This window comes from Pezoporus flaviventris, unplaced genomic scaffold (assembly GCF_033815535.1).
Source record: "Pezoporus flaviventris isolate CSIRO_AGI_PZ_B2104156 unplaced genomic scaffold, CSIRO_AGI_Pfla_v1 ptg000066l, whole genome shotgun sequence".
Taxonomy (NCBI): Eukaryota; Metazoa; Chordata; class Aves; order Psittaciformes; family Psittacidae; genus Pezoporus; species Pezoporus flaviventris.
The window spans coordinates 3,662,712-3,690,653 of NW_026892614.1; the positions used below are offsets into that span (position 1 = coordinate 3,662,712).

General features: G+C 46.5%; 1 protein-coding gene across 14 annotated transcripts in view; it reads right to left on the minus strand.

The window, feature by feature from the left end:
* TJAP1 (tight junction associated protein 1) overlaps positions 1-27,942 on the minus strand; it is a 39,155-nt gene that overhangs the window by 4,607 nt on the left and 6,606 nt on the right. For 2 of the 14 annotated variants that reach the window (XM_061470991.1, XM_061470993.1), the window contains exons 2-10: positions 12,042-12,146; positions 10,045-10,080; positions 8,068-8,226; positions 5,455-5,483; positions 4,172-4,333; positions 3,447-3,513; positions 2,952-2,981; positions 1,700-1,807; positions 907-990 (exon numbers count right to left, since the gene is read on the minus strand). In XM_061470991.1, coding sequence (XP_061326975.1) covers positions 907-990; positions 1,700-1,807; positions 2,952-2,981; positions 3,447-3,513; positions 4,172-4,333; positions 5,455-5,483; positions 8,068-8,193 — 606 coding nt within the window. In that variant the 5' untranslated portion in view covers positions 8,194-8,226; positions 10,045-10,080; positions 12,042-12,146. The other 12 variants (XM_061470986.1, XM_061470987.1, XM_061470992.1 and 9 more) reach the window with 11 other exon arrangements.

The following is a 27,942-nucleotide window of genomic DNA, read 5'->3' on the forward strand; positions in this document are numbered from 1 at the left end:
GACACTGCATGACAACAGCTGGCTGTGAGGCTCTCTGCACAGCTGCTCAGCACCAACCCCCTGCCAGTGAAGCCATGTGAGACACAATGCTCTGAGGGGCAGAATGCAAAGCTCCAGGGAGGAGAGACAGCTGGGAGAGAGGTCAAGGTTACCCGAGCAGTAACTGATACACTGACCTCAAGAGTGCTAATTTGAGACACAATCGGGAGGGTGACATACTGGTCACCTGCTAAGTTAAAAAAGACAAGCACGTGGTTTTGCTGAGAGGAATCTAAGAAGGGATGGAGACTGGGGGTATGGCAAAGAGAGCGCTGCAGTAGGGGCCTGAATGATACTTCCAACCGAAGAAGTGATGTTACTAATGTGGAAGGCCTGAACTCAGTATCTGCTTATCCTGAGGGCATGATGAGCTGAACAGACTCCACGAGGGGGAGTATGATTTGGTACCAACTTCTCCCACTCAAGCCTAAAAGACATCCTGAATGCTGCCTCCCATATTTCTCCTTGGAGTAAGAAGTGAAGCCAGGCCAGACTATTGCAGCTCAACTCCTTATCAGGCACGTGGACCTTCCATGTGGACAGGTGAGGAAGGGAAGAGGACAGAGCAGGGTAAGAGAGAGGTCTGTCCTCCTGCCAGCTCCCATCAGGCACCCAGCAGGCTATCAAATTCAAGGTTATTGTGCTTTTTATAACAGCTCCTAGCTGAGCTGTGAAATGGAGCTGGCGTGAAAGAGGAGATGGCAGAGGCTCTGTGATGCTTCTCAGTGGGAGTGGGAACAGGAGTCCTCCCCTACCATCTATCTGAGGCTGAACGAGACCAACAGCCCTGCAGAGGAGGCTGAAGCAAGCAAGATGAAGGCAAGACCACGAGCCCTTCTTCCCCACCTCAGCAGGACGGCTACTCACATCAGCAAACTTGTGGTTCCTGAAGTGGGACTTGTTACACTTCAGCAGCTGTACTGCAAGGTTACAGTCTTGTCGATAGCGCTCCTGCAAGAAGGGCATAGGTGTGCAACAGTGTTAGACTGGACCCATCTCTTACCCAAAAATGCACCAGCTGATCAGATGCTGCTGGCACAGAAGCAGGAAGAGGTACGTGATGAATCACTCATGAGGACACCTGTCATTCCCTCTTTTCCACACCCCTTTGTATTTCCTTTCAACTCAGTCAAGGTGTTCCTTTAAACTCCAGTCCTTGTCCAGACACATACAGTCAGTGTGTCAACACTCTCTCCCTCAGGAGATTTTAATAGTCTCCAAAAGTCCCACCAGATTTGCTATCCCATCCCAAAGCTCTCAACCATGCCTGAAGACACTGCCCTCTTGCAAACAGACAGATTGGAGGGAGTTGAGGGCAGCTAACAGATACAAGCAGCAAACCCAGGAACTTCTCTATTAATGGTGTAGAAAAAGCATCAACTTCCTCCCAGCACTCGAGTAGATGACCCCTCTGCTGATACAGCCTGGACTCAGGTCAAACTAAACTCAGAAGAGCCAATACATCAGACTTGAAGATCAGGTCTTCCTTGCTCAAACCCTCAGACACTTTTCTGTTTGTCTGTCCCTACTGCTGTGCACAGCTTCCACACTTTCACACATAATGAAGTCACTCACATGCTTCTTTACACTAATAACTTTCAACAAGAGGAAAAGCCCACACCTCACAGACTTTCACAGCCATTTGCAGACTAACACTTACATTGAGTTCCTCCAGTTTATTGATGGTGGTTTTGGCATCAAGCAATTTATTAGTGAGCTCTACAATCTCCCAGTCCAGTGTCTTGCGGTCCATCTCTGCCTTTTTAATCTGGGATGCAAGAACACCAGATGTAAATCTCCCCAGAAGAGAAGCACTTGGCTTCACCACCCACCTCTACCCGAGCATAGCACAAAGACATGCTCAGCTGGGACACAAAAACTTCCAGATAGACAGACAAGGGGGACAGCTACAGAGAACAGGTTGAGTTCAAACCTCCTGAACACAGTATCTCTTTCTACAGCACAAGCAGTGCCTGGTGGAAAACTAGTGGTTTTGAACACTCAATCCCATCCTGCCATTGGCAGCAAAGACTTCTGAGCTTGTGATACCCAGCCCTCTTCTCTGGGACAACAGAACAAGAACACTGCCCATAAAGATTCAGCAGTCAGTGCTGAATGGACAAAAGAGTTTTTGGCAGGGTGAGGGCATTATCTTTAAAGGGTTTAAGCCTTGCTCTAGTAAGAAAAAGGACCTTTATAGCTTCACGTAGAGGTCAGTTAATGCCCTCCCTAATGCAGACAATCTTGCCTCTTTAGAGTCCCTAACAGTTGAGATGCAGGGCTGATAGAGACCCAGATGTAATAGCAGAGAGGGGTAACAGTTCAGAACAACCAAGCCATTCCCTTCTCAAGAAGTTCTTCCAACACTGCACAAGGGTGCTGGAGGCCGAGACAATCAGGGCCCAGCTGTGCATCAGGGTGCAGCACAGCAACACACAAGGGGGTCAGGTAGAACAATGCTTTCCACATATACAGTCTCTTCAGGCACTAGCACAATGAATATAAACTCAAGAAATTCAAGTGCTAGAACCAAAGAAATCTCATACTGGGATACAGGGAGGCAATCAGCACCTCAGCTGTTCAACTTGCCTGCTCACAGCTGGGAAGGGGAAGGAAAAGGAGCAAACAAAGCTCATAGCCATCTGTATCTTGTGCAGTGCCACAGCTTATGGGCACCACTTCCCAACACGCCATGCTCCAGCTGGCTCAGAGTCAAACACTCTTCAGATGGAGCACTGCAAGCTGGGACGTGCTGCATCTGTGGGCAGCTGCTGGATACCAGGTGAGCCCTTGGCTGGACGAGGGCCGGGGCCCCTCCATCTGGGGTGGTGTTTGTGGGACTGACAATGGAACCAACAGGCTGAAACACGTAGAGAGGAGAAAGAAAAAACACACAAACGAAAAGACGCAACTGCAAAAATCCAGCTTTGGCTGAGAGAGGCCTGAGCGATGAGTGCGCCCAGCGTGTGCCAGCGGCAGCATGGGGAGGAGAGAGAGAGAGAGGGAGGGAGAGAAAAGAAACAGCCATGAGTGTTATGAATGCACACAACAGACATATATGCACATTTGTTCTGTTCTGACTGCCCCCGTCCTCCCAGGATGACCACCCAGAGACTGGCTGACATATCCCTGGCATTTTGAGAGGGACTGAAGCAACATGACGGAATACCATGCAATTATGTGTTGTGGGGAGCCAAAGCTCACATGCATGACCAAGCAGGGGCTCAGTAAACGAAGAAAACAGTTCATGACACTAGCAAGAATGGGGAATAGATAGTCAAGGCCAGAATCTCACTCTTCACCCACTGCCGCATCTGCTGAGTAAAGCCAGTGCCCCTCACCCCATCTGCTCCTAACACACAGGTCTCTTCCACCTCCTCTCTGTAGTTACTTAATAGAGCACTTACCAGGGCATGCAGCTTCTCCTCCAGGTCCTGGTTGGTTCTCTGGGAAGCTGTGTAGCTGTTCTGCAACCTACAGAAACAAGATTGTACACATGGGAACAGATCTCAGGCACCTACTCAAGTCCTCTTCATAGCTGCCAAGCAAAACACCAACTCCACAACTACAGAAAGACTGGTACTAAGACAACCAGGTATATTAGCTATGCCTTACCTCTGCCACATAATAGCCTTCAGGCCCCATGTTACTGGAGGCAAGATAAGCTTGGCTGGGTGAAAGGATCTTACAGAGGAGGGTATAAATGACTTTGGAGGACTCCTCCAAGCTATGTCATGTATCAGCATGTGACCAGTGATTGGCATTGATTTTTAATTGAGATACTTTCCAGGTAAAGTGATGTATTCTTTTGTAACCATCAAGAGAATGGAGTGTAGAAGGAGCCACCAGTGGCTCCTTTCACACATGTTGAGTAACCATCCAAGATGGATCCTGCCTTCCATCCAACAGATGAAGAATTCCCTGTTCCTCACACTGGGAGCGTTCCTACACTGTACCCTGGAGGAAGGAATGGCTGCAGAGCCTTTAACTCTCCCACAGTCTAGCAGTGAACCTTTCTGAGGATGCAGCATGGTTTTGATTCACAGAACAGGGCACAGCCTGCTCACGCCAGCTGAGCGAGTCCTTGGTGGGAGAGATCTCTCCGATTCTGACTCTCGTTTTCTTTTCATACCTACGGAATTTGTCCTTGAATTTCTCCAGCTCCTCACGGTTCTGGCCCAGCTCCATCTCCAGGTAGTCCTGACCAGACTCCAGCTCCCTCTCCATCGCTTCCATTTTGTTAGTCACATATGTCAGCCGGCGGCGCAGCTCCTCATTCTCATGCTGCAATAGCCTGTGGCACACAGGAACAACATACCACTGAGTGCACAAAGGGTACTCCACACCAGCACCTCCACCCTGCTGCCTTGCTCTAGGGCCTGAGACCCCACATGGGGGCCCCATGAAGTCAAGAACTGAAGTGGCAGGAGACTCCAGAACATGCAGTGAGAGGTGCATCTCTATCAGGAAAGAGAGACTCAAACTCTCTTGGAACAGGGACAAAGAAGCACGTACCAGCTGGCCAGCCATGGCTCCCAGCTCCCTCTCTGGTTACAATGCCTGAATAAAGCCCACTAGCCAGATGAGCTGTGCAGCTCCTGTGTCCTTCACTAGTGAATGAAACCCAGTCAATAATTTATCACAGTCCAGGTTAGAAGAGTTGAAGGCAAAAAGAGTAAACTCATCTCCCTTGAACCTGTTCAAAAGCCCTCACCCCTTAATACACGGTGGAAAGAGGACTCCATACAGCCTTAATGCCAGAAGCAGAGGTGGTGGGGTGCATTTACAGATGTGATCACAGCTGCCAGTCAATCCCATTCCAACACAAACTGCTTCATTCCTCCCCAGCCAGGACACGCTTCGTGGTCAGAATGATTTCCTGTTATTTTTCATTCCTTTGTGCTCAGTTGCTTGGAGAAACCCAGAAGAGCACTGCTTGCTTCTCTTTGGCAGTGCAAACCTGCTCTTCACTATGGCTTGGAGCTCTGTGCTAGCAGTTTTCTGTGCCCCACACGACCACTAGTAAAGAGCTCAGCTCTCACCCTCAGTCAGCAGCAGGGCTTCTGCATACTGCTTCTGGTGGCTTACACCGAAACTAGAGGGTTAAAAAAGGCAATCCTCTCTCCACTTATATTAAAGGCTTCATGTCTTACTTTCTTTCACACCCACCAACTCTTCTGCCTGCACCCGCACTGAGGATCTCTGTTCCCTCCCTCTCCAGAGGGAAAGATATGCAAGGCAGAGATTGGCAAGGCACAGACTAGAGCTTTGCCCACACGGCCCCAAGAAGGTTGAAGGAGAGGAGCCTGAAGGTCCAGTCGTCTTCACTGTGCAGGTGGCACAGGGAAGGATGTGAGGAATCAGCACCCACACAGTTGTAGTATGACAGGCATAAAGGGGGAGCAGGACACTTACTTCATCCTTTCTGCATCCGTCAAGGGTTCCTGCACAGGGAAGAAAACAGCTATGAGATTCAAAGGAGGAGCTGGTGTCTCATACTGCCCTAAAGGGCAGAGTCTTGGTTGCTAGACCCTTCCAGGATCTGTACACAATGCTCAGCTGTTTGATACCAAGCCAGACCATGTGTTCTGGTTCAGGGTAGAAGAGCTAGACTAGAAACCACCACACAAGTTAGGCAACTTTACTCTCCCACGATTCAATCTCAGCATCTCTTGTAATATCACCACCTTAGCTGGTATTTCAGCTTCCTCCACAACCGCAGTTAGTGGGTAGCAGGAACCTCACAGCCCAGAATACACTGATGATTAAATTGTCACGACAGTAATCACAACACCCTTGAAGCCCCACAAAAAGAATGAGAGTCATTTGGGAGCTGAAAAATGTGCTACCATTTCCACCACCCAGATAGTGCTGTGAAAAGGGTTCCTTTCTGCAGACCTGAAACCAGCCACTGTAACTATTCTAGGAGAGCAGAACAAACACCAAAGGTCACAAAAAGCTGTGAAAGAAATTAATGTTCTGGGCAAGTTCTCCAGAGATTGCTGGAGCAGGGATCTACAGAACATGGGGATACAGCACAGTGACAAGAGCACACCCCTCAGCTATTCTCACTTCCTTTGCACTCTCTGTGTTAACCCCTGAGATGGCTGCTGCCTGCCAGCATGGCTGGCAGAGATTTCATTAGCATCAGAAGCAAAATACTTTTTGTGAAAGCCCAAGATTGTGACCATTGTCACAAAGCCCAAGCTGCCCATAGGTTATTTTTGGTGCTTGGTACTAACGGCACTGCACAAACCCGAAGTGATGCCATGTTTCAGGTTGTCCATTAAGTGTCACAGCCAGTTCTGGGCAGAGAGGCCATCTCACAGACAGTTGTGGATGAGGTTGTTGAGCTGCTAGCAATACTACAGAAGCAAACCACCCCAGTCTAGGCCTTAAGACATCACAGGGCTGCTTCCTTCATCAATGCACACTTTAAAAGAATGATCCTTACCGCCTGCATACATTCTTCTATCCCTAAAGGCAAAGCATCAATCCATTCTTTTCTCACATCCTGACCCCACATGGCAATTGGTTAATTAATGTAAAATTATCTAGCAACTGCTACCTCTGCCCCCACAAAAACATATATAGCAGGTACTAGTGACCAGGCAAAAGGCTCTCACTCTCCCCACTGGCATTACAGACTAGATGAGATTCAGGTGGGAGCTTTGGCTTTTGCGAGACCCCTGTCTGTAAGCCAGTGGCCCTGGCACCTACCTTGTTTAGTGCAAGGCTCAGGGAAGGGGAGGCTTTAGATGGGGCAGACCCTTCCTCCTGACTACAGCATGCTGGAGTGGAGAAGGATCCTTTCTCTGAGTAGCTTGGCTTCACTGCACTCTTCTGCCCAAGTTTAGCGCACAGATGGTGTGGCTGTAGTAGCTGTGAATGAGGACTGCTTTCATCCCTTCTGCTCTCTGCACTCCTTTTCCAAGAAGACAGTGAGTGCTGCTGCCTGGAGGATGTTCCTCCCAACCCCAGGTCTGCCAGCTGCTTCAGCTCATACTGACACAGATCTACTACCCTCCTCTCTACAGAAAGGAGTTTTCCCTTGCTGTCTTTCCTCCCAAGGGCAGGTTTCTTTCTTAGTCTGGAAGCTCTCTCAGCCTCCTCAGAACACTTTCTCTGGCATGAAGCCATTCCCAGCTCCTCACATTTAATTTCTGCTCTTCTTCTGCTCAGGTGGGGGGATCTTTCAGCTACACGCTTGGTTTTAACCCCTTGGCCTTCTGGCACAGATCTTCTGGGGAGAAGGGTAAAGTTCTGGTCTTGTTCTGCTCCCCTGGTCTCTCGCAGTGAACGCAAGCGGATGGGACTCAGCACCCGCTGGGTAATCTCATCCAGGAATTTGGAGAACTGCAGTTTTTCCTCCGTGATCTTCTCCCTGTGCTTGACAGAGCCAGCAGCACTGCTGCTGCTGTGCTCCAGTGACTGCTTCTCCTGTTGGCTGAGGCAGAGCTGAGGATCACTGTACTTGCGTGAGCTGCGGCCATGGGAAAGCGTCTCCACTGACTGGGACTTGCGTAAGCTCTCAGGGCACAGGCCTCCTGTGTTAGTCTGCTTCAGGATTCCTTTGAGAGGCAGGTGGGTAGAGGACACCTGAAACTTCCTTGGTGTCAGGACTTCAGGAGGCTCTTTAAACATAAGTGAGCGTTCCAGGCTTCTGCTCTTGAAGGAGCAAGTGGGATGGTGTCTTTCATCTTCAGGCACCACGACTGTCTCCATGCTACGGCTCACAAATCTACTGCGGTGCCCATGACTGTGGGTTGGGCACCGCCTTCCACTTCGCTGCCCCATCTTCCCACCATGAGGAAGTGCTGGCAAGACAGTCTGGCTCTTGATGTTCAATTCTGCTTTGCACCCTGTCACTTCCTTCTCACTGCTGGACTCCAGGGACCACGATGAGGAGAAGTTCAGGTTGCAAAACTCAAACGCCTGTGCCTGCTTGAGCTGTCCTGCCTTGTTGTAACTAAACCCTGTTTGCTGGTGCAATGGTGTTAAGCCCTTTGCCACCCGGCAAGCTGTTACCTGACTCTGTTCAGCCAAGATCACTCCATCCTGGTCATCCCGGATGATGGGTACCTCATGGCGGATCTCCCGATGTTGCGGGGGTGCCTTGCGGTAAGGCTTCTTTGACGGAGCGGTGCTTGACATCCTCCCACCTGTGTGGCTCCAAAAGCAGGTTACCTACCAACAGCAGAAAGTGCATAGAGGAGAGAGTCACAGGTGCTCCATCGAACCCTAGAAGTGACCCAGCAGGAATCTGGCTCCGCTGGAGTCCCAGAGCTGGTCCCCATGCAGAGTGCTAACAGAGCTAGGAAAGGATGTGGCCGCAATCCTTGAGCAGCGGCTGCAGGAGAGGGAGCAAAGTAAGAGGTAGCTGTGTCCTTCTCCCAGCCAGTGATAGCAGAGGGCTGGCACATCCTCTCCCCCCTCTACACACGCAGTTTGTATGTATCTGGATTATATATAGCAAACGAGAACAGACCTCACAGCAGCATATTGATTAGGCTCTTTAGGAAAGGCCTTTTCCAATATGGAAACTGCAAGCCTTTACAGGCAGCAGTGACAGCTGGAGCACTCGTTATTGATCCTGTTCTGTCACTGTCAGCAGGGACTATGTGGGAGGAGACTCCAACCACTAAAGAGCCCAAACCTAGAAGTTTTTGGCTTACACTAGAATCCCAATGGAGCAGACCATAGGAGTCTTGTCAGAAGGAGGTATCATACCATACCAAATGCTCACTGTCAGAAAAAACCAAGACCACCCCCAAGTCATAGGTGGCATTGAATTAGGATGGCAATGCCCTTGATGTTGGTACCTTAAGCCAGATTTTGCAACATGCATCAGTACCACTAGCGGAAGGATCAAATTAGTCCCTTTACCCCAGCCATGCTGGGCATGGAGCTGATGCAGGAGCTGTAGCAGCAGAAGAGCAAAAAAAATGAGGTAGAAGGAAAGCAGCTATCTTGTACACATGGAAGAATCTCCTTCCTTTCCACCATGTTGGGACTGCAGTGGAGGGCAGGAAGACTTACCTCCAAGCAGCCAGGATTTCAATCACCCCACTGTACACAAGACAAGAAGTCTTGGAGCTGCCAATCAGTCCTTGCAGAGCCCAGTACCAGATATTCCCTGATGACAGCATATAGTTCATAGTTGCCTTACATTTGAGGTAAGCACCTGCTTCTCATTCCCCTTTCACTTGCTGGATCCTAACACTGATTAAGTCTAGCATTTCTGCAATCCTCACTTGACCTGCAGAACTTCAAAGTGCTCATATCAACTCATATCACCCTCTCCCTGCTTCTACAGGCAGGGCCATTTGACTCCCATTCACATACCTTCAAGACAGTTCAGTCAATGGATACCACTGGGCCAGTGACCTAGCAGATTTCACTTGCTTTGTGTTTTGGCCAGTGGAGTTTTACATGCTAAGTGTCTCAATGGAGCCACAAGAATTCTCTCCAACTCTTACCCCTCTTGCCTATCTGCATCTTCTTGACACTTAGACTGAATCCTCTGGGAGGACTGTCACATGTGAGGTGCTTGCACCAAGCACAGAGTGGCTCCAAGCCACAGCAGGCTTTACACTTACACTTTGCAAGCTAGCCTCCATGCCGCTAAAAACAGAAACTCACAGAAGATTCTCACACCTTTCCAGAGTCATGAACAACTTCCTAGCACTAACAAGTCATTCCCTCAAGGTCCCATCTCCTAAAAAAAATCAAGTAGGTGAAGAAATCGCTAATACCTCAGAAAAATCACATTCAGAATACTGAATGCACATTCTATTACATCCCCAAGCAAAACAGATGGGTCTGACTTGTTAGGAATGCTGAAATTCTGAGCAGAAGCAGGTTTGTCAACACCATCAAATAGGAGATCTAGGGGACTCTTCTGTCAGCTCCTTCCAGGCTAAGGACAGTAGATGCACATAGATATATCCCAAGCTGAAATCACAGTCATATCTCTAGCCTATGAGGACCTGAGCACTTACCAGCCTGGGCTCAAATTCAAAGCCTCATGAAGCAGGGACACTCATGCAGATGCCCTGAAGAAGAGAAACAAATAGTTTAGCATACAGTAAAGCAGCTGGTTTGAAATCTCACCCCATGAATATGTTAGAAATAGGAAATGTGTATAACCAAGAACAACTGTATGACCATGTCACTCCAGGTACCTGCATCAGACCTTCTGAAAGTAAATGAAATCAGCTCAGGGTAGTTGAGCCACGTAGCTCAGCCAGAGCTGGAAAAGCACCTGGCAGGGACAAGTCCAAGGCACTTGGGCAACTGGGACCACACAAACCCAAAATTCACGAAGCTATAGCTTCAAGGAAACCTTAGTTCCAGTAAGGACCAAACAAACTTCCCATGAAATGGGACCCTCCCAGCTACTTCTTCTTGCTAACTGTGCAAGGATGCTAACTGTGAAGCCTTCAGCACAGAAGTTTGGTAATGCTAACAATTACCTCACACATTCTTTTAAGTCAGTGTTTCTCACCTACAAATGAGCTGGCAATTATCAGGTTCTTGTTTGAGCCAAAACATTATGTCCTTGTGCCTACAGCTGTGATAACCCACACCTCCACTAGAGAGGAAGGCAAGCTAATCTGACTTCCAGCAAGTAGCACGCCATGTTCTACCTTGCTGCTAACAAGCCTCTCTAAAATAAGTGTCCAGCCAATCAAGGATATGTAATACAAGTTCAGAAACAACATTCCTCTGTGTTTAAAAGCCCAGCATACCGTCCTGGTTTTGACTGGGCTAGAGTTAATTTTCTTCTTAGTAGCTATGTTTTGGATTTAGGATGAGAATAACATTGATAAGACATCAACGTTTTAGTTGTTGCCAAGTACCACTTTCCCTAGTCAGGGACTTTTCAGCTTCTCTCACCACCCCACCACCGAGTAGGCTGTGGGGCACAAGAAGTTGGGAGGGGACCCAGCCAAGACAGCTGATCCCAACTGGCCAAAGGGATATTCCATACCATGATGTATATTGGTATATAAACTAAGGGGAAAGTTGGCTAAGGACCACTGCTCAGAACTGGCTAGGCACTGGTCAGTGGGTGGTGAGCAACTACATTATGCATCACTTGTTTTGTATAGTGGGGAGCGAGTGAGCAGCTGTGTCATGCTTAGTTGCTGGCTGGGGTTAAACTATCACAGGCACCCATCATTACAAGAAGAGGAGTGGGTTGATCTGGGAGCCAGCTGTAAGAGCATAGCTCTGTGGCCATCACACTGCCACTAGCATGAGAGAGACTGCAGCGGAGCCTTCCTTTCTTCCCTGATGAGCTGCTGCTGTGCTGCTTTCTCCCTTGTCAATGGCACCAAGCCCTGGGAGGGCACAGGGTGTGCAGCAGTTGTACATACACAGAGAAAACCAGACTGAAGCTGAATAGAACAGGCAAGCAACCAGGACCACGCAAACTCAAGCTCTGCCAAAACAAACTAAATAGGTGCCCTAGCGCTGGCCCTGCCCCAACAAGCTGTCTGGCCCTTTTCCTTACTACAATGCTATAGTCGGGTCTCAACTAGCACAGGAATAAAAACAGCTTCACAACAGCAGAACAGGGGAAGAAAGCAAAGAGAGGGAGAACACAGACCTCCAGGAAGGACCAGGCCAGCATAGTTTGAATCTGCTTTTCCACCAACTCCCAGCAGGAGCTGGCTCAGCATCAGCAACATGGGCTGGCAGACAAGCAGAGGCTTCCAGGAACAGCTGCACCCATGGGTCCACACATGTTCCCATTGCAGTGGGGCTCAGAACAAACATGCCAAGCAAGGGCCTCCCTGTCTCTTAGCACATAGTTCCCTCAGGCCCAAACAGGACTGTCCTGCTTCCTACCCCAGAGCCAGCAACTATACTACCCCCTCCATCTCATCCCCACCTACCTGGAAAAGATACTGGGATTCAAAACCTACCCTCATAATCTGAAAATTTCCAGAGACACTTAAATACTCACAGTGCCTCCAGACAACTTTCCCTCAAACAAGGACTTACAGATCCAATGTGACGATGTGTCCAAACATTTCTGGCCACTTGTTTCTGAATCAGCTTTCCCCTGTCAGCATCCAGCAGCATCTGGCCAACAGCTCCTGAAACATGAGAAAGGAAACTTCGTGTCAGTCACCTATCAGCACAACACATGGAAACTGCCAGGCATGCGTCAAGCAACCCACAGCCAGGTGCCAGGGCAGAAGCTGGCAACAAACTGCTGCACCATCAGGCTACTATCTAGTGCCAGGACCCTTCTGTGAAATAAGCTCATCTTCACCATGTCCCAGAAAAGGAAGGTCTTTTAACCATCTCTCCACTAAGCAGGATACCTGTGCAGACCAGTAACTAACCTCTGAAAGGCAGCTGTTTTTTCTAGATGGCTGGAGTGAGTCACTGCTTCCCCACCTGCATTCCTGTACACGACCAGGAGTTCAGCCTCTCTCATTCTGATCCAACCACCCTGCCACAATCACCTAGTTTTGTTCTGCAGACTTCCCTGCACTGAACAGCACAGTTAAGCCCTCCTTGCTTACAATACCTGAACATCCTTTGCTACCACAAAGATAATTCCAAGGTGGCTCAATTCACCACACCTCTGTTCAGAGAGAAGCAGACGCTCTCTTCAGAACAGATTTGTGCTCCAAAGCAGAAATGGATATAGGTAATATCCACAAATAGAAGGTGGTACAAATGCTGCTCATCACACTATTCACAAGCTTCTCTCTGAAGGAGCTTCCAGTCAAGTCCACATTCCGAATACCCTGGAGAAACTCAGCTTTAGCCTGGAGCTACAGCAGGCAGTAGCTCTTCAGCTATCCTAATTAGCAACGTAATACAAGAGGAAACTTAACCTCCTGGTTCCTTTTATCTGCCTTTTCCATCTCTCATCAGTAATGTTCCTTAACATTTACAGTCCTCTTCCTAGCAGGCTACCGTCTGCAGTAGGTCCAATTCTATTTTCTTCTAGCCACTACCCGCTGTAGTTCCAGTCTCATTTCTAAGCTCAGTTACAGCTTCACTGGAATGGCTCACTGAGGGCTGCAAGGCTTGGATTCACACTGATCAGCATCAGCAATAGTAACATCTTCCAGGCAAACAGACATGAACACACAAAGGGTCAGAAGACTGCAGGGGAAACCCAGCAATTTGCTTTGTCAGTGCAAAAAGCTGTGGATTCCTCTGCCCCCTCACAAATACAAAACACAACCTCTTCACAGTGAGGGAGTGCAGCGACAGTCACTGAGTGCACCTGCACAGGGAGTATCCAAACCTGATGCTAGCTGTTTTTACCAGAAAGCACCCCTCAGTGTAAAATTCACTTGAGAGCAGCTATGTTCTCTATGTGATATAGAGAGAAAAGCAAAACCTTTACCACACACTAGGAACAGATGCAACCTAGCACAGAATTGCTTAAGACTATTCTGCACAGGACCCACAGAACTAACAGCCACTTGGCATGCATGCAAAATCCCAACACAACTTGTTAGCATCTCTTTGTCTCCACTTACAAGAAAGAGGTCCACAGAATACAAAAAAGGTCCAAAAAGAAACCCTTTGAACAAAAAAGGGAAAGCACCAAAGAAGAAAAAGCAATATCTGTAGGCACCTACTGTTTTCCTGACACTTGACAAGTCCCTTGAGTCTTGAGGTAGCTAATACTTAGCTCTGGTTCTAAGATGCACACTTTGAACCAGGTTTCTGCCTGCTTGCTGTTACAGCAGCTGAACATTCCCTGTAAAGAGGCAGAGGACTTGCAGAGTTGTCCTCATCATCACCTTCTCCTGCGTTGCCTTTTCTGACCTTATAAAACAGCCTGCTTACCAGTGTTCAGGGTCAGCAGTCTCCCTCAACAGATAAATGGTGACTATGTTGCAGAGACTGTTTCTTATTTCAGGCACTGTGTCATCTTTCCAGCCTTTTCTTCTTAAAAGCAGCATTCTTTAATCTTGCTTTTTATTCAGAAAGATAAATTTGTATGACAGATAAAATACATTCCAGAACACAATCACAGTTGTATTTGTTTCTAATGGAACACTACAGAAAGATTCCCTGGCTATCAGCGTACTCAAAAAAACTCCAAATGCAATACCCACATGTAAATAAAATGCTACTACTGGCCTGGGCCACATATCTGATCACCACAGCTAACCCAGAATTTTCACTCTGTGTGGGCCAACCTATACTCTGAATGCATACCCAACACAGGACGTTGGCACATCCTGTTTTAGGGGGCAACAACATCTTTCCACTATCATCATGTGAAGCAAAAGCGAGAGAAGCTTGTCCAGTTGCCTTCCTGTGCTTGTGAACAGAGGCAACCTCAGCCTCCATATGTCTCAAGCCAGGCTAACTGAGAAGCTATAAACCTGATCAAACCTAATCAGCAAGATGGATGATGCAATAAATGCTTCAAGAGGTCTCGTCCAGGACAGACAAACAAGCTGTGTGAAGTTAAAGGTAGCACCTGTAGACTGCTGGTGCCAAGTACAATGGAAATGGACTGCAAGGTTATTAAAGGACACTTTAACATTTAATGAGAGACATATTTTCATTCAGAGAAGACATATCAGAAGTATGTTCAGATCAATTCTGTTGCTGGCTACTTTGAAGCTCAAGATAAAAGGATGGCAGCTCCTAGCGCAGACACATCTCACTTCTGCTTGTATATTAACGCTCACGATTCAGATCTGACTAACAGCATTATAGTGACTCGGATTAAAACTCAGTTTCAGGAGGATTATTGCTCATTCCTGCTTTTCCATACCGATTAACCTTGCCTATTAGACAGAAACCTCTGTTCCCTACATGGGAACAATTCCAAGAGCGATCAAGAAAAAGGGATCAGGCTAGCTGCTGAACAACAGTCCATGTAACAAGCCCTACTTAACACCTAACGTATTTCCAAAGAAAATTAAATCCCTAGACTCTACAGTCTTACATAGTTCTTGTTGAATGTAAATACCACTGGACATATCCCATGTCTTTCATACCTACTGCACCCTGCAGAAATCTCTCAAAAGTAATCAGAATTGTACTTTGCTTACAGGCCCGCTCCCTCCTCCCACAATACAAAGATCCCATCTCCCTAATCTAGTTGCACTCCGTATCCTCCAGTACCCCATTTTATTATCTATACTCTTTGCTGTGTTAACAATAGTTTAGCTTCTCTAGCCCTTTTATGAAAGCCAGGACAGAGCAGCACTGCCCAAGAAACACTACCATTGCTAATATGTAACTGGAATAGAAGGCAACAGCTGATTGACATCTGAACAGGAACAGGGCAGGAAGCAAAGGACCCGAATCCAATCCCCAGAAGGAATGTTAATGGAGAACAAAAATACCCAGGGGAGATTTCAACCAGGAAATGAGCGCTAGCTTTCTAATGCATGTAAAGCATAGAACCACCTTTAATGGCTACATCTGTAACTGCACAAGAACTAGCACAGCAGAAGGTCATTTGCCAAGTTACCTTTAGAAATGACAGCTACACTGGGGCCTAATGACAACTCCTCATCCAGAAATGCTGACACACCAGAAGCCTGTTTAGTTTGTTCAGTGATCCTTTCAACTCTCACAAGATGGTTTAGGCTACAAACTTCCAGAGCCTCTTCATCTTTGCGCCACGTGTTTCCTGTCCTTTCCCACTCTGTCTTCTTACCTGTGTTTTTGTAAGATCTTCCATGGGAAGACTTTTGAAGTATGTTCCTCAGATATTGAAAGAGATGGGTGCCAGGCCATCAGAAAACAACTCATGGAGATTCAGAGAGGTCTAAACAGCTCCTGAAAATAACCGTCTGGGCCCTGCTAGAAAAAGAAATTCTTGATACTCTAACAATATGTATCTGGGAAAAAGCTGGTAGGTAACATAAAGGAAATCGGGGAGTCATGGCCTTAAGCTTGGCTCAAACACAAGCTAGGGAACAGCTATAGCAAGCAAACATTTTAAGAGAAGTGAAGGAGGGAGATTTCTATGGAAAATCAATACGTAGCAATCCCCAGACCTCCATCAGCTCTTGTGCTGTGTAGAAGGGGAAAAAAAGGGGGGGTGGAAAACATACATTACCTTCCTAGAGCATAAAATCAGAATGCATTTAATTAGGACAAGGCAGAAACAGCTTAAATTCTTTGACCACTGAGAAGTGGACTCATAACCCTAAGTATTCCCTAAGTCTCATACAACCCTAGCAACTAATATCAGAAGCCCTCTTGTTTCAGCTGTTGGTTTCAGAAGTCCCAGAAAACTGCAGTCTCCAGCTCCTCAGTGCCAGGGACTGAATGTCACTGAGCCATCCCTGTTAGCAGAGAATATAGCAATGCTAGAGAATGCTTCATTGCTGTAACCTATGTACTTGCCTCAATACATTCTCCAAAACACCCTGAGTCACAGCAATGCGCAGATGGCTAACACACTATGTAGTACCTACACAGCCGGACAACGGAGCAGAGCGCATTATTTACACTATTTACAGAAGGCAGATGGACAAGTTGTTGCAGCGACCCAGCCTACAGTGCATCTGCAATGTTGAAGAGGAATTAAGTCCAGCCCTGATGCTTGCAGGTGCTGGCAAAAGCAAATTTCAATAAATGAAATGGCTGTTTACAGCAGCCAGCTTTATTCTGAAACGCTATCAGTGCGACCACACTTAGGGAGTAATTCACATGCCAGTTTTGTTCCCAGAGCCTTCACCAGCAAGAGGAAAACACAAGATGTATTGACTAAAGATTTATCCTTTTCAACAAGAGAAGCGACATCTGCAGTACTTCTAGTAACTTCTTCCTTGGCCACGGGTTTTGTATGTATGAGAGTCACTATTCATACTGAAGCACATACAGGGGGGAGACAGTGACTGGGAAACAGACACAAAATTGGGTGAAATTTCTTTAAAGCTCTACCTAGCTGCAGAAAAGTGCAGCTCAATCCGGCTCAGCCAGCTGAACCTTTTGAAACATTAAACATTTGTGAAAGTTTTGAGATGTTGCTTTTGCTGCATACACAGTGTGCTAACCAGGTCTGAAGGCTCTTTTACTGGCAGGCTGAGGAGGAGCTTTAAAATAACATTTCAGGAGTCTCACATCTGTTCTACACAAGAAAAAGCCTAATTTAGAAGGAGGAGCAATCTACTTTAATCAAACGCTATGGCTATGAAGGACCAAGCTGTACAAAGGCTTGCAATGATCAGTTTACCCATCCTCCACCAACACGTACCACAACAGGCTCTTTCATTCCACAATCACATGGCTGCAGCCAAACATGACATACTGTTCAGCAAGTAATAAAACGGACCAGATTTTTCCCCAAGGTCTTGTCTACATATACACGGTACTAAATTAAATTATCTTAGAAAATAATGTAAAGCAGTATAATGCTCCTGGGTAAATGTTCTTAACTCAGTTTAAGAGCACTTTACATTGAATCAGCTTAAGTTAAATAGATAGATACAAGACACAAACTAAATTAAGGATGCCTATACAAGAATGCTGCACTAACATAATCACAGCTGTTTCTAATCTGATTAAGTTAAATCAACTTCCCTGCAATGGCAAAATCCTTACCGATATTGAAGTTAACCCTTTTTTCCCTTTTCTGCTTCCAGAAAGGGTTTTGCTGGGTTTTGTGTTTGTTTAGTTTTTTCCTTCTGGAATACCCAGTATGACATCTCAGAATCAGTGTAAGCTAACCACACTACACAATGTATATTAAGGTATTAAAGGTATTGACATTTGAACCTTGTGCCAACTAAACATCACCATAATGCTCAGACCAGCATAACATTTTCTCCACTCTCCCCAAGCAAAAGGGCAAGGGTGACCACAGATCCTTGCACCGTATCCTGCCTTCCATACACCCACACAGCTTTTGCTTGCTAATGTCCAACATACCTGGAGCAGTTCAGACACTGGGAAGGCAGTGTTTCCCACTTGCTCATTCCTAAGGGTATGGCTCACCAACAGCTTATCTGAGACAACTGGAGTGTGGAGTTAGAGCATGTTATCCAACTGCCCCCAGGCATGGTCTTACTACTGTCCCTCTTTCACCAAAACGTGAAGTTCTCTTGCTGACTGTAGGTTAAGCACATACACAAAACAAGTCTGAGGTCACAGATTTAACATGCTACAAATTCATACTCTAAAATCACCTCTCACCTCCTCAGTTCCCACACCATTTCCCTTTGAAACATATTTGTCAAAATTCAATTCCAGCAATTTAAAAATTATGGTGGTTTTTTTGTGTTCCTCTCTCAAAACACACCTGAACTGCTCCTCCTGACTATCAAGGCTTAATTTATCTCCATTCTTTTGGTACTCTTCAAGCTCACTGCAACCTCCTCACATCCACCCCACCAACGCAACCATCACCCCCTCCTCACTGCCACCTTCTCCTACCATCTTTGAGCTACCATATACAGAATTAACTTCCTCTTCTGTACAAGTTTTCCATGTTCAGCATGCAAAGAAAATAGCAAGAATCTTCTGAGAGCCTCTTGCAGGGAACTAAATTGGCCTTCAGAAACGAAATTTTGCCACAGCTCTGAAAAACACAGTGAGCTGTCACTTCTGCCAAGTACCAGTAGCAACTATGAAATCAACCAGAGTTGTAAGACTGTTTAATTTATTATTTTTGAAAGAGCTATTTTGAAACCCTGATCTCATGGCAACAGGGACTGTAGGTACACACAACAGTTCAGCTGCTAAGGGAACTACACTTACACATTTTCTGTTTTACGAGATGTAAATTTCAACTCTCAAAAGGCTGCAGGCACATTTTCACAATAAACTGTTTGGTCTTGAGTCTCAGATTCATGCTGGTAGCTTCTAGCAATTATAAGGTTATGTGGTCCCACACCAACTCTAGAATTCCTGTTCACCATAAACACATGCAGTGAGAAAGGCAAGAACAATTTATATTCCATCAGTGAGGAAACTGAGGGACTAGTAGGAAAAAAAACAAAAGAAAAAGCTTTGTGAACTGTTGCATGAAATTCCATGTTAAACAGCCTCAGCTGTCACAAGAAAGGAACTTCACAAAAATTCAGCAAGACAGCCTTATTTCTTGCACCTAAACCAAGAGTGAGCTGGGATAGAAAAGAGAAGGAAAGTGTGCATGAGCGAAACACCTACCTGACAGCAATTGAGTTGAATAGCCTGCAATTCTTTGTTACAAATAAAACAGCAACCTTTATCCAGTAGTAGGAGAACAATATTTGTACTATACTCAATTTTCTCTGCTGCTGGGGTTTAATCCCAGCAAGAATTGTTTTGGTTTAATTAGTTTTTCCCTAGCAGATGGTCAGATGTGAGAGGCAGAGAATGGTACAGGCTTAACTGTTGGGTGATTGTGCAGCTGCATCTGTAGCTGAACAGTTAAGCATGTCCAGGAGTCCAGCTGTAGTTTGCACGACACAGTCCATCTCTGCCATTAGCCAAATGTCAGCTTCCTCTTTTTCCAGATTATATATCACTCAGAAGTACTACCCTAAGACAGGCAAACAACTAACATGCAGTCTCACCGCTATTCCCTTTTTCAGACAAAACCCTCAAATCTTAATCAACTGAAAGTCCCCCTCTTTCTTTGGTGACAGAAGCACATTCAGAAGCATTGCCATGGAAACTTGAGACATCTTCTGTGCTATTCATCAATGAAGAACTAGTGCAGAAATATTTTATGATTTTATCTCCACAGCACTGCATACAGACAGCAGTCAGTATAATTCAGTAAAATTACAGGCTCCAGCATTGCGTGAGGGTCATTCTTCAACCAAGTTGCCTGATCTTCACTTCACCTACAATGAGCAATAGCTCATAATAAACTGGCAGGGAAAAGCAGCGTTAGCACTGAAACAGTGGTATTAGAGGAATACACCTATCCACCCAAAGGGAGAAAAGAGAAAGGGGGTCACAGCTTTTTCCCAAAGCTTATTATATCCTGACACTTCCCCTACCCAAAGGTTACAAATGATGTTTTTACTGACTCCTTTGCAAAGAAGGATTCTTACCAGGTACAGATGCCTCCCACTTAACTGAAGTGACAGCCACCACCTACCCTGGAGACCGCATCGAGTATTCCCCATGAGCTCCCACTGAGCCTCTGCACCCAGGCATGATGTGGACTGGTAGGGCATGCGCGCACACACACACACACACACATACATACAATGGCAATAGTCGTCTCAACAGGCCACAAGAACAAAGAAAGGAGACAGCTTTCAAAAACATGCTTTGGGCCTAGCACATTCAGAGCCTGAGCCAAGGGCACGAACAGGCACAAAACTTGTCTCAACTCTGTAAACAATAGAGCAGCATGGCTCCTGAAGCAGAATGCAACCCTGGAACATCTTCTCTCTTTTTTGTGGTGGGGCCCTGTAGTTAAACTGCCTCAGTTTGCCTCATTTGGGTTTTGTTGGTTTGCTGGGGGACGGGGGGGGGGGGGGGGGGGGGGGTGGCTTTTGGTGGTGGTGCTAAAGATTTTCTTTAATGATTCTCTTAGTCTTCAGCACCACTGAACTGCTGATTTTATTCTGAGAATTCAGTCACAGGAATACAACATGGTTTAATCCAGCTTAGGAAAAACGCACAGATCCACCCACCCACCTTTCACTGGTGACCTGTATAAAGCACGCAACTGGCTATGGCTCTTCTCTCCCCATTCACCTGGGCTCCAGTCAGATTTTTTAGCAGCAGGATCCTAACCACAGTAGAGGGGACATACACCTCCAACAGATGCCCTACAGGCCGTACATGAAGAGGCTGCCTGTCATCAGCAGACACAGGCTGCACTGCTTGTCTCTCCCATATGCTGTATTGTACATTCTAGGTTCACCTTCCTCCCTTGGAAGGAGATAACCACAGATGCCCCACCTAAGACCAAGCAGGGTTGCTTTGGCTCTTCCCTCAGACACAACCCCTTCTTGCAGCAGTCAGTGCTCTCATCAGCTATCTCCTTCCACATCTGTCACCAGTGTTGTTCTTCAGCTGGAGCTAATCATGAGCATAAATTGTCTCAAGGGGAAATTGCAGTGAAGGCCCAGCACTCCAGTTTTACCATAAGGTCAGCTTGTCCAGACTAGCACTACATTCTCTGGCCAGCAATGCTCTTGTAAAACTGAAATGCTTGGTCTTTACCATCATTATCCTTTGGGATAGCATAAGCCTATTAATTATTCCAAGGTTAAGGAAAAACATCTCATTTTTCAGCAGCAAAGACAAGCTCTTTACCTCCATGGGGCTTCTCCCTGTAGAAACCCTTGTAAGTAAGCCCTGTGCAGGTCTTGAGAGAGTAAGGTGGGAATGAGATACCTGAGCTGCAAGTGAAGTCACCTATCCTCAAAGGGGCTTTGACTAAGAGCAGAGAATAATCAGCCCCAGGTATCCTAAAGAAGGCAAGCCACTGTGTTCAGCTACTTTTTTTTTATGGTCAAGTGTCAGACTAAACCTCTCAAAGACCTAGCAGCTCACCACTCATCTAAGGGCAAAGACCATGGATGAATGCCAGTATGTAGCAGGCAGATGTTGCAAAGATAAGATGTTTGTTCAGCAAGCTGTTCACTATGCTTTCAGCTTCATGCAGCTGCATGAGCTCAGCTCTACGGAGTCTGTGACTCTGGACTAAGGAATGTCTCAACTGGAGAAACACCACATCTGCTGCCGGCTCAGGATGCCCCAGGATCAGACCAATTCCAGTTTTACTAGCCAGCCGAAGCCCTGCTTTCTGCTCCGGGTCCCACCAGGGGGAGATCTAGCTACTCGGTGAGGGTTACTCTAGCCGGAGGAGCACATCTCCCTGGCAGAGGCGTTAGGGAGTGGACACAGAAGCACTCAGATCTAGATTCCTGAAGGCCGGCACGGAAGCCAAACCAAGAAACTAGTCACTTTCTCTCTGCAATATATTAAAACTCACTTACAGGAAATAAAAGGCCAAGAATCAGCCCTCCTTCCTCCTTAGCTAATGTCACATCTATTTCATTCCAGGTCCCTTACTCCCTTTCCGGGCAGTTAGAAAGGGACTACCAGAAGCAGTATTTAATCCTGAACAAGACCTCCTATATTGCATGGCAAAGCTGAAATGCCCAATTGTTATACACACTTAAATGTTCTATCATAATATTCCACATAACCCATTTTTAGACTTTTTTGTATTTTGCTACACTTCATGCTACCACAGAGTATACTGTCCAGTGTGGCACTGCAGAACAGAGGAAGGCAAATGAAGATTCAGGAAACACTCTTTCTTGTCAACACCCAAGCCCTAAAAGTCAGGTATGGAGACACTGGCATGAAATAAAATGCAGAGTTTACATGTAATCAAGAGAGAAGAGAATCCAATGTGAATAATTTCCAACCATTTCACAACGGTAAGAATCTTTTGCAACAAGTAATATTGCTCTAATCACCTATCACTGAGATCCGGCTTTGAAAAGTAATGATGTATATCCTGCAAGACAGAGGGTGGCATGAACCAGTCTGGTAAAAGGAGCTCTGCAGCAAGTGACCCAGAGACTGTGGCAACAGCTTAAAAGCAAAAACTGTGCTATAAAGCCAGAGCACTTCTGAACGCCAATTCTTTCATGCCTGCTGCTGTTTAAGGATGGCAGTAGGGAGGTCTTCTGCAAAAGACTAACTTTAATATGGAAGTGACTGGCAGCTCAAAGAATTTCAGGCTACTAAAAACTGCTAGAAGGGAAATTACAAGTCCCAAAGATCAAAGCAAATTGGGTCATGAATTGAACAGCCCATGACTTACTCAGCACATAGACCATGCTCTACTGTTCATTCCACAAGCCTTGCCTGTGGTCTGCCCATATTGACACTGCCAAAAGTGATCATGTTTCCCTGTGTCAGGCTTACATAAAGAGGACAAGGATGGCTTCCATGACAAGGGCTTAGGAAACAACTGACACTTTCTCGCAGACATCATGTCAAGGATCCCAAAATAACGCATCTGCATCCTGATCTGCCATCCTTCACCAAGCTTTCCATCCTCATCTCTTGAGGCGCCAGCCAGAAAATGAAGCTTTTCCAGAAGATACTGGAGTAATTCAGCTGCAGCATATACATGTAAGAACATTTACGCACCAACTGAGGGAAGCACTCCTGCCCAGGCTAGATCCCAGAGCCATTCCATCTCCAAGCAGACATCTCATGCAGTTTGTACTGAGCAGACCTTGATGGCAGGAGCCACTCAATCATCTACCGATTGCCAAGAGCACAGAGGCTGCAGGGGGGATGAGCCAACCTTAATTGGCCTTATCGGTGTAAATTAAACCCTACAACACACCCAAGCAAACAGCCAGTTCCTTTGGAGAAACAGGCATGACTTATTTTGCTGCAGCTATAAAGGAAACATTGCTGCTAGGACATGCCCCTGGAGTGACTGTGCCGCTTAGCTCTCCCGCTGCATTCCTGGGGTTGTTTAGCACGGACTCAGCTCCAGCCTTTCCACAAGCAAGAAGTCTGAACCCTGAATGCCATCTGCAAACACAGCCAGACCCCGCCTCCTGCATGCCTGCAGGCCATCAGGTGTGGCCAAGAATGGCACAAGCTACACACTAAACACACCTTTGATGTGGAGCTGAAAGCATGTAGCTAGAGGGCATGAACAGCACGCCGCCCGCCGCTCTGCTGACTCCCAGTGCAGGAATGCAGTTGCAACCACAGGCCAAGGAAGGCAAACACATTGCATTCCTCACCAGGCAGGAAAGGAAAACAAGCAGCAAGCCCACACACCCAACACACTGACACCCGCCACGCTCTCCACACATGATAACCCTGCCACTGCCAGGACCCCAACAGCAGCTACAGCCTCAAATTCATGTGTGGGAGACTCCTTGATTTCTCCAGGCAACTTCTTGAGCCACGGGGAAAGAGAAACAGAACAAGGCAGGAGAGTTATCAACGGGGCATGCAAGTCAGGGGCAGGAGGAGAGATGCCACCAAGTTCCTGTCCACAGTCCAGGACAGGAAAAGCTCTGTGCAGTAGCCTGGGAAGGGAATTTCCCTGACTCTTCCTATAAGACAAGGAGCAAAGATAACACTGAGACTTGTTGAGCTGAGGGAGCAGAACAGAGTAAGAAGTTGACTTCAGGCATTAGGGATGCTTAGAAGGATCCAGGCCTTTTCCATCCCCAGAAACCCACTCTACCGTAAGTCAAGCAGCTTCTCTGAGATGCAGGAACTTCCTTATTACCCCAAAATCCTTTCATAAACACTGTCCCCACTGTGCACAGACACGTATCTGATCTTTGTTGTACATTATTCTCCCCTTACAGCACTTATACCTGGTCTCTTATGTGATCAAGAGAATAGAGACTCAATGTACAAAAGCCCCAGACATCAGGTAAGCTCTCATCTCAGAACCTCACTGTTCTAGAGTCACAGACTCTAGTCAGAAGAAAAACACTACTCCTCCTTCATGTGGCCCCCTGCAAATCCCAAAGCTTTCCAGAGAACTCACAGTGCCCAAACATGAAGTTATTCTGAACGTAAAATGATGAGGATGCATCAGGAGGTGGTCAGCAGCAGCATTCTCGAGACCTCAAAAGGAATGCTGTATTGTGAACCCTCCACGTTCTGCATCTGCACACACTTTGTGTAATACAGCTAAATATCAACCCACTCCTAAAACCTCACTGCCCAGTGCTAAAGGCCAACTGTGAGACTTAATAGCCAGTGTTCTTTCAGCACCAAGCAGGAAAGCCAATGCTCACAAGTGCTGTAGCAAGAATATATCCCACTTGAATCTACACCAATATTCAAAAGGCTGCCAAAAAAAAGAGCTTCTATCTGCTGTGCTTCACAGAGCAGGTTCTGAACTTCTGGATGTCATAAAGGAGCAGGATTTCATGAGGCAAAAATGACAGGAACAGCTTAACACAAATGGATATAGTAGAACACATACTCTCTTCTACTTTCCAAGAAGCAAAGAGAACACACAGAGAGGAAGACCTAAGTTATCACTGCACAAAACAGCCTCAGCAAATTCAAAGAGCACCAATGAAGGGCTGAAACACTGTAATCTCTGGAGAACTTGGAAGAGGAAAGGTTAGTGTACCCATAAGCTCCAGAAACACGCCAATGCATCCAGCAGGCTGCTGGAGCAGGGATGGTTTATAAGGCTACGACCCAGCTTCTCCACACTCCATATGTGTATTTCATGGCACTCCCCAAGGGGAATGGTCTGGTGTTAGGCAACAAGAACAGACCAGATGAGGTCCAGTAAAGTTCCCCAAACCATTAAAATGCAAGGCCTCAAGCCACCTACTCCCTTCTAAGGCAGTAAGGTTAAGCTGCTCCAGTACTCAGAAGAAAGCAGCATGAAAGGCCAGATTTACCAATAGATTTATATCCAAAGATATAAATAGAAGCCTGGCAGGATTTACAAAAGCACCAAACAGATTAGGTGTCTAAATCATAGCATGCAGGAGAAAGGGCTCCTCCACTTCTAACCACTCCATACCTCTCCAACCCCAGCCACCACAAGAAAACCCATTTCAGGGAGACGGAAGCCCTGCTGCTCTTACAGGCTGCCAAGGGCCATCTCTGTATAATCCACTTTGATGGTGACAGGACTCAAACCCCAAACATCCACAAGTCTGAACAGTGCAACCTGAAATGACTGCAGCTCTCACAGAACGTAGGTCTGCCTGTTTCCCAGAACAGGAGCTGCCTCTTCAGCCTCTGCTCTCCCTTCCCCCACTACACCTTTCTGTTTCATAGGCGTAATACTGTTTCAAGGTACAACCCGCATCCTGCCACCGGTGGGCGGGTGAGTGGGGGAAAGGGGCCCTTTATAATTGTAGTGTTGCAATCTGCCAGCCCGGCCAGGCAGCCTGTTCCCGCCTGCACTGTATTAAATACCTTATAACTGATTACACCCCCATGGGGCATGATTAGCAGTCTTCAGAGAACAAAGTCTACTTTCATAAGAATAAGAACAGACACGTACTGCTAACCTACTACACAGCTGGGCAGGTGAGGAAACGGAGAAAAAAAGGAGGGGGGTGAGGGGGGAAAAGTTAACTGTATTGCTAACTCTGTTCTTTCCTTCCCTTCTCTATCCCAGCATCTCTGAGTTGAGATTTCCACTGCCTCAAATTGTTTCCTTCAGACCTACCCCAGAAGATTTGAGTAGTGCAAGCTCACAAACAAACTACTGCCAGTAGAAGTCAGGCAAACTCCTAAACTGGAGAGCTAAGGCCTTGAGGAAAGCAAATTCTTCTCTGGGTGACAGCAATTCCTTCACACTGGTTCCCAGAAAAAAAGGGAAGGGGGAATTCCAACAGCAGCATCAAAAACAAGGAGGAGGGAAAGCTCAAAATACAATCACATACCCACGCCCCTCTCTAACCTCTGTATATATCTGGAAAGTCTATATAAGTAACAGCAAAACATCTCATTCCATCTGGAGGTTACAGCTCACCAGAATCAGATGATCATTTTTTTCTTGTGGCAAGAGAGGAGGCAGCAAATGGGAGGAAAGCCCTCTCCATCTGAGATAGGTAATAGGGATCCCCAAACATACACAGTCCATATGCATTGCCGCAACAAAGAAACAGCCTGATGGAAACTTAGCCAATCTGACATGAAATGACCTACAACTCATTAGCAGGTGCCTTCGAAATCTCAAATGCCCACATAAACAGCCACAAACATATGTGGTGCTATCCGGCCTCCATCTCAGCAAAGCACAGAATCAAGCAGACTGTACAGCCTTTCACCAAAAGGAGTCAGAAAAATGGAGGCAAATCCTAGGCTCAAAGAAGCCTAGGACGAGCCCTTCCAGCTACTCTCCCCAAACCTATGACAGGGAGGAGAAAAGGAAGCTACAGGAAAATGGCCTTATTTCAGAGGGATGCTTGCACAGCAGCTTCAACAAAATATTAAGAACTAGCTGTGTCATTTTGGAAACAAGTCTCCTGCTTTACCCAGAGCCCGCTGGCTCACGGTACAGTCTGGAAGCACTTATGTTCAGCTGGTGCATCTAGGAGAGGGCACCTTGATGACACATTCCACCCAGATTCTTACCCAACCCACCCAAGAAAGAATTTGTTGATGGCAACACCAACCCAGCTAAAAATGATCTGCTTCTATCTGCTTTACTCAGCAGCTGGTCCTTCAGCCAGCACAAAGGAGGTATCTGAACTGTACTGTCTAGTCTCATTTGTACAGCAAAATCTGCATATTCTCCTCATTACAGAAAGACCTGAAGGTCCCAACTGACTTTAGGCTTTGATGTACTAGGCATCAATGTAAAAGCATCGTACATTTAAGAGTTATCAAACAGATTGTGCTTCCAGGGTTTGGATAAATGGGAGGTTTCACCATAAACACAAGTTAGTCATTAGAAGCTCCAGGAGGTGATTTAAATTATCACAGCCAGCCCAAAAATAGTCATACTTTGGGAGCTGAAGTTGCAAAGCTGTAATAAATTCAAGTGACACAGTGAAACTTTTTATTAAAGCTGAAATTAGTTCTGAAGCCCCAGATGGCCTTACATATAATTTGGTTCTGCTACCTTGGGCTAGAAAAAAGGAAACCACTCATCACAATGTAAAAGAAAGACCCCAAAACTCCTTCAGCTTCTAGAAGACAGAAATAGTCTGCTTGTATTTTGTGTGTACATACATTATACATACAAAATATATAGAAATAATAAATACATAAATAAAATTTAAAAGACATACAGTCAACAATTAATTGTTCAGTCTTTCACCATGCTGGACAGCTATCAGCCAGGCATCTGAGCAATCCAATGCTCTCCCCTGGCTGCTGTACCCTCACAGATACCCTGCATCCACCCCCCATTCCTAGAGTTAACTGTCTCCTCCCACTGCAGAGAGGCACTCCTGCTATTCTGACACCAGCATTCACCACCAGGGCAAGAGACCCTAATTTAGCCCC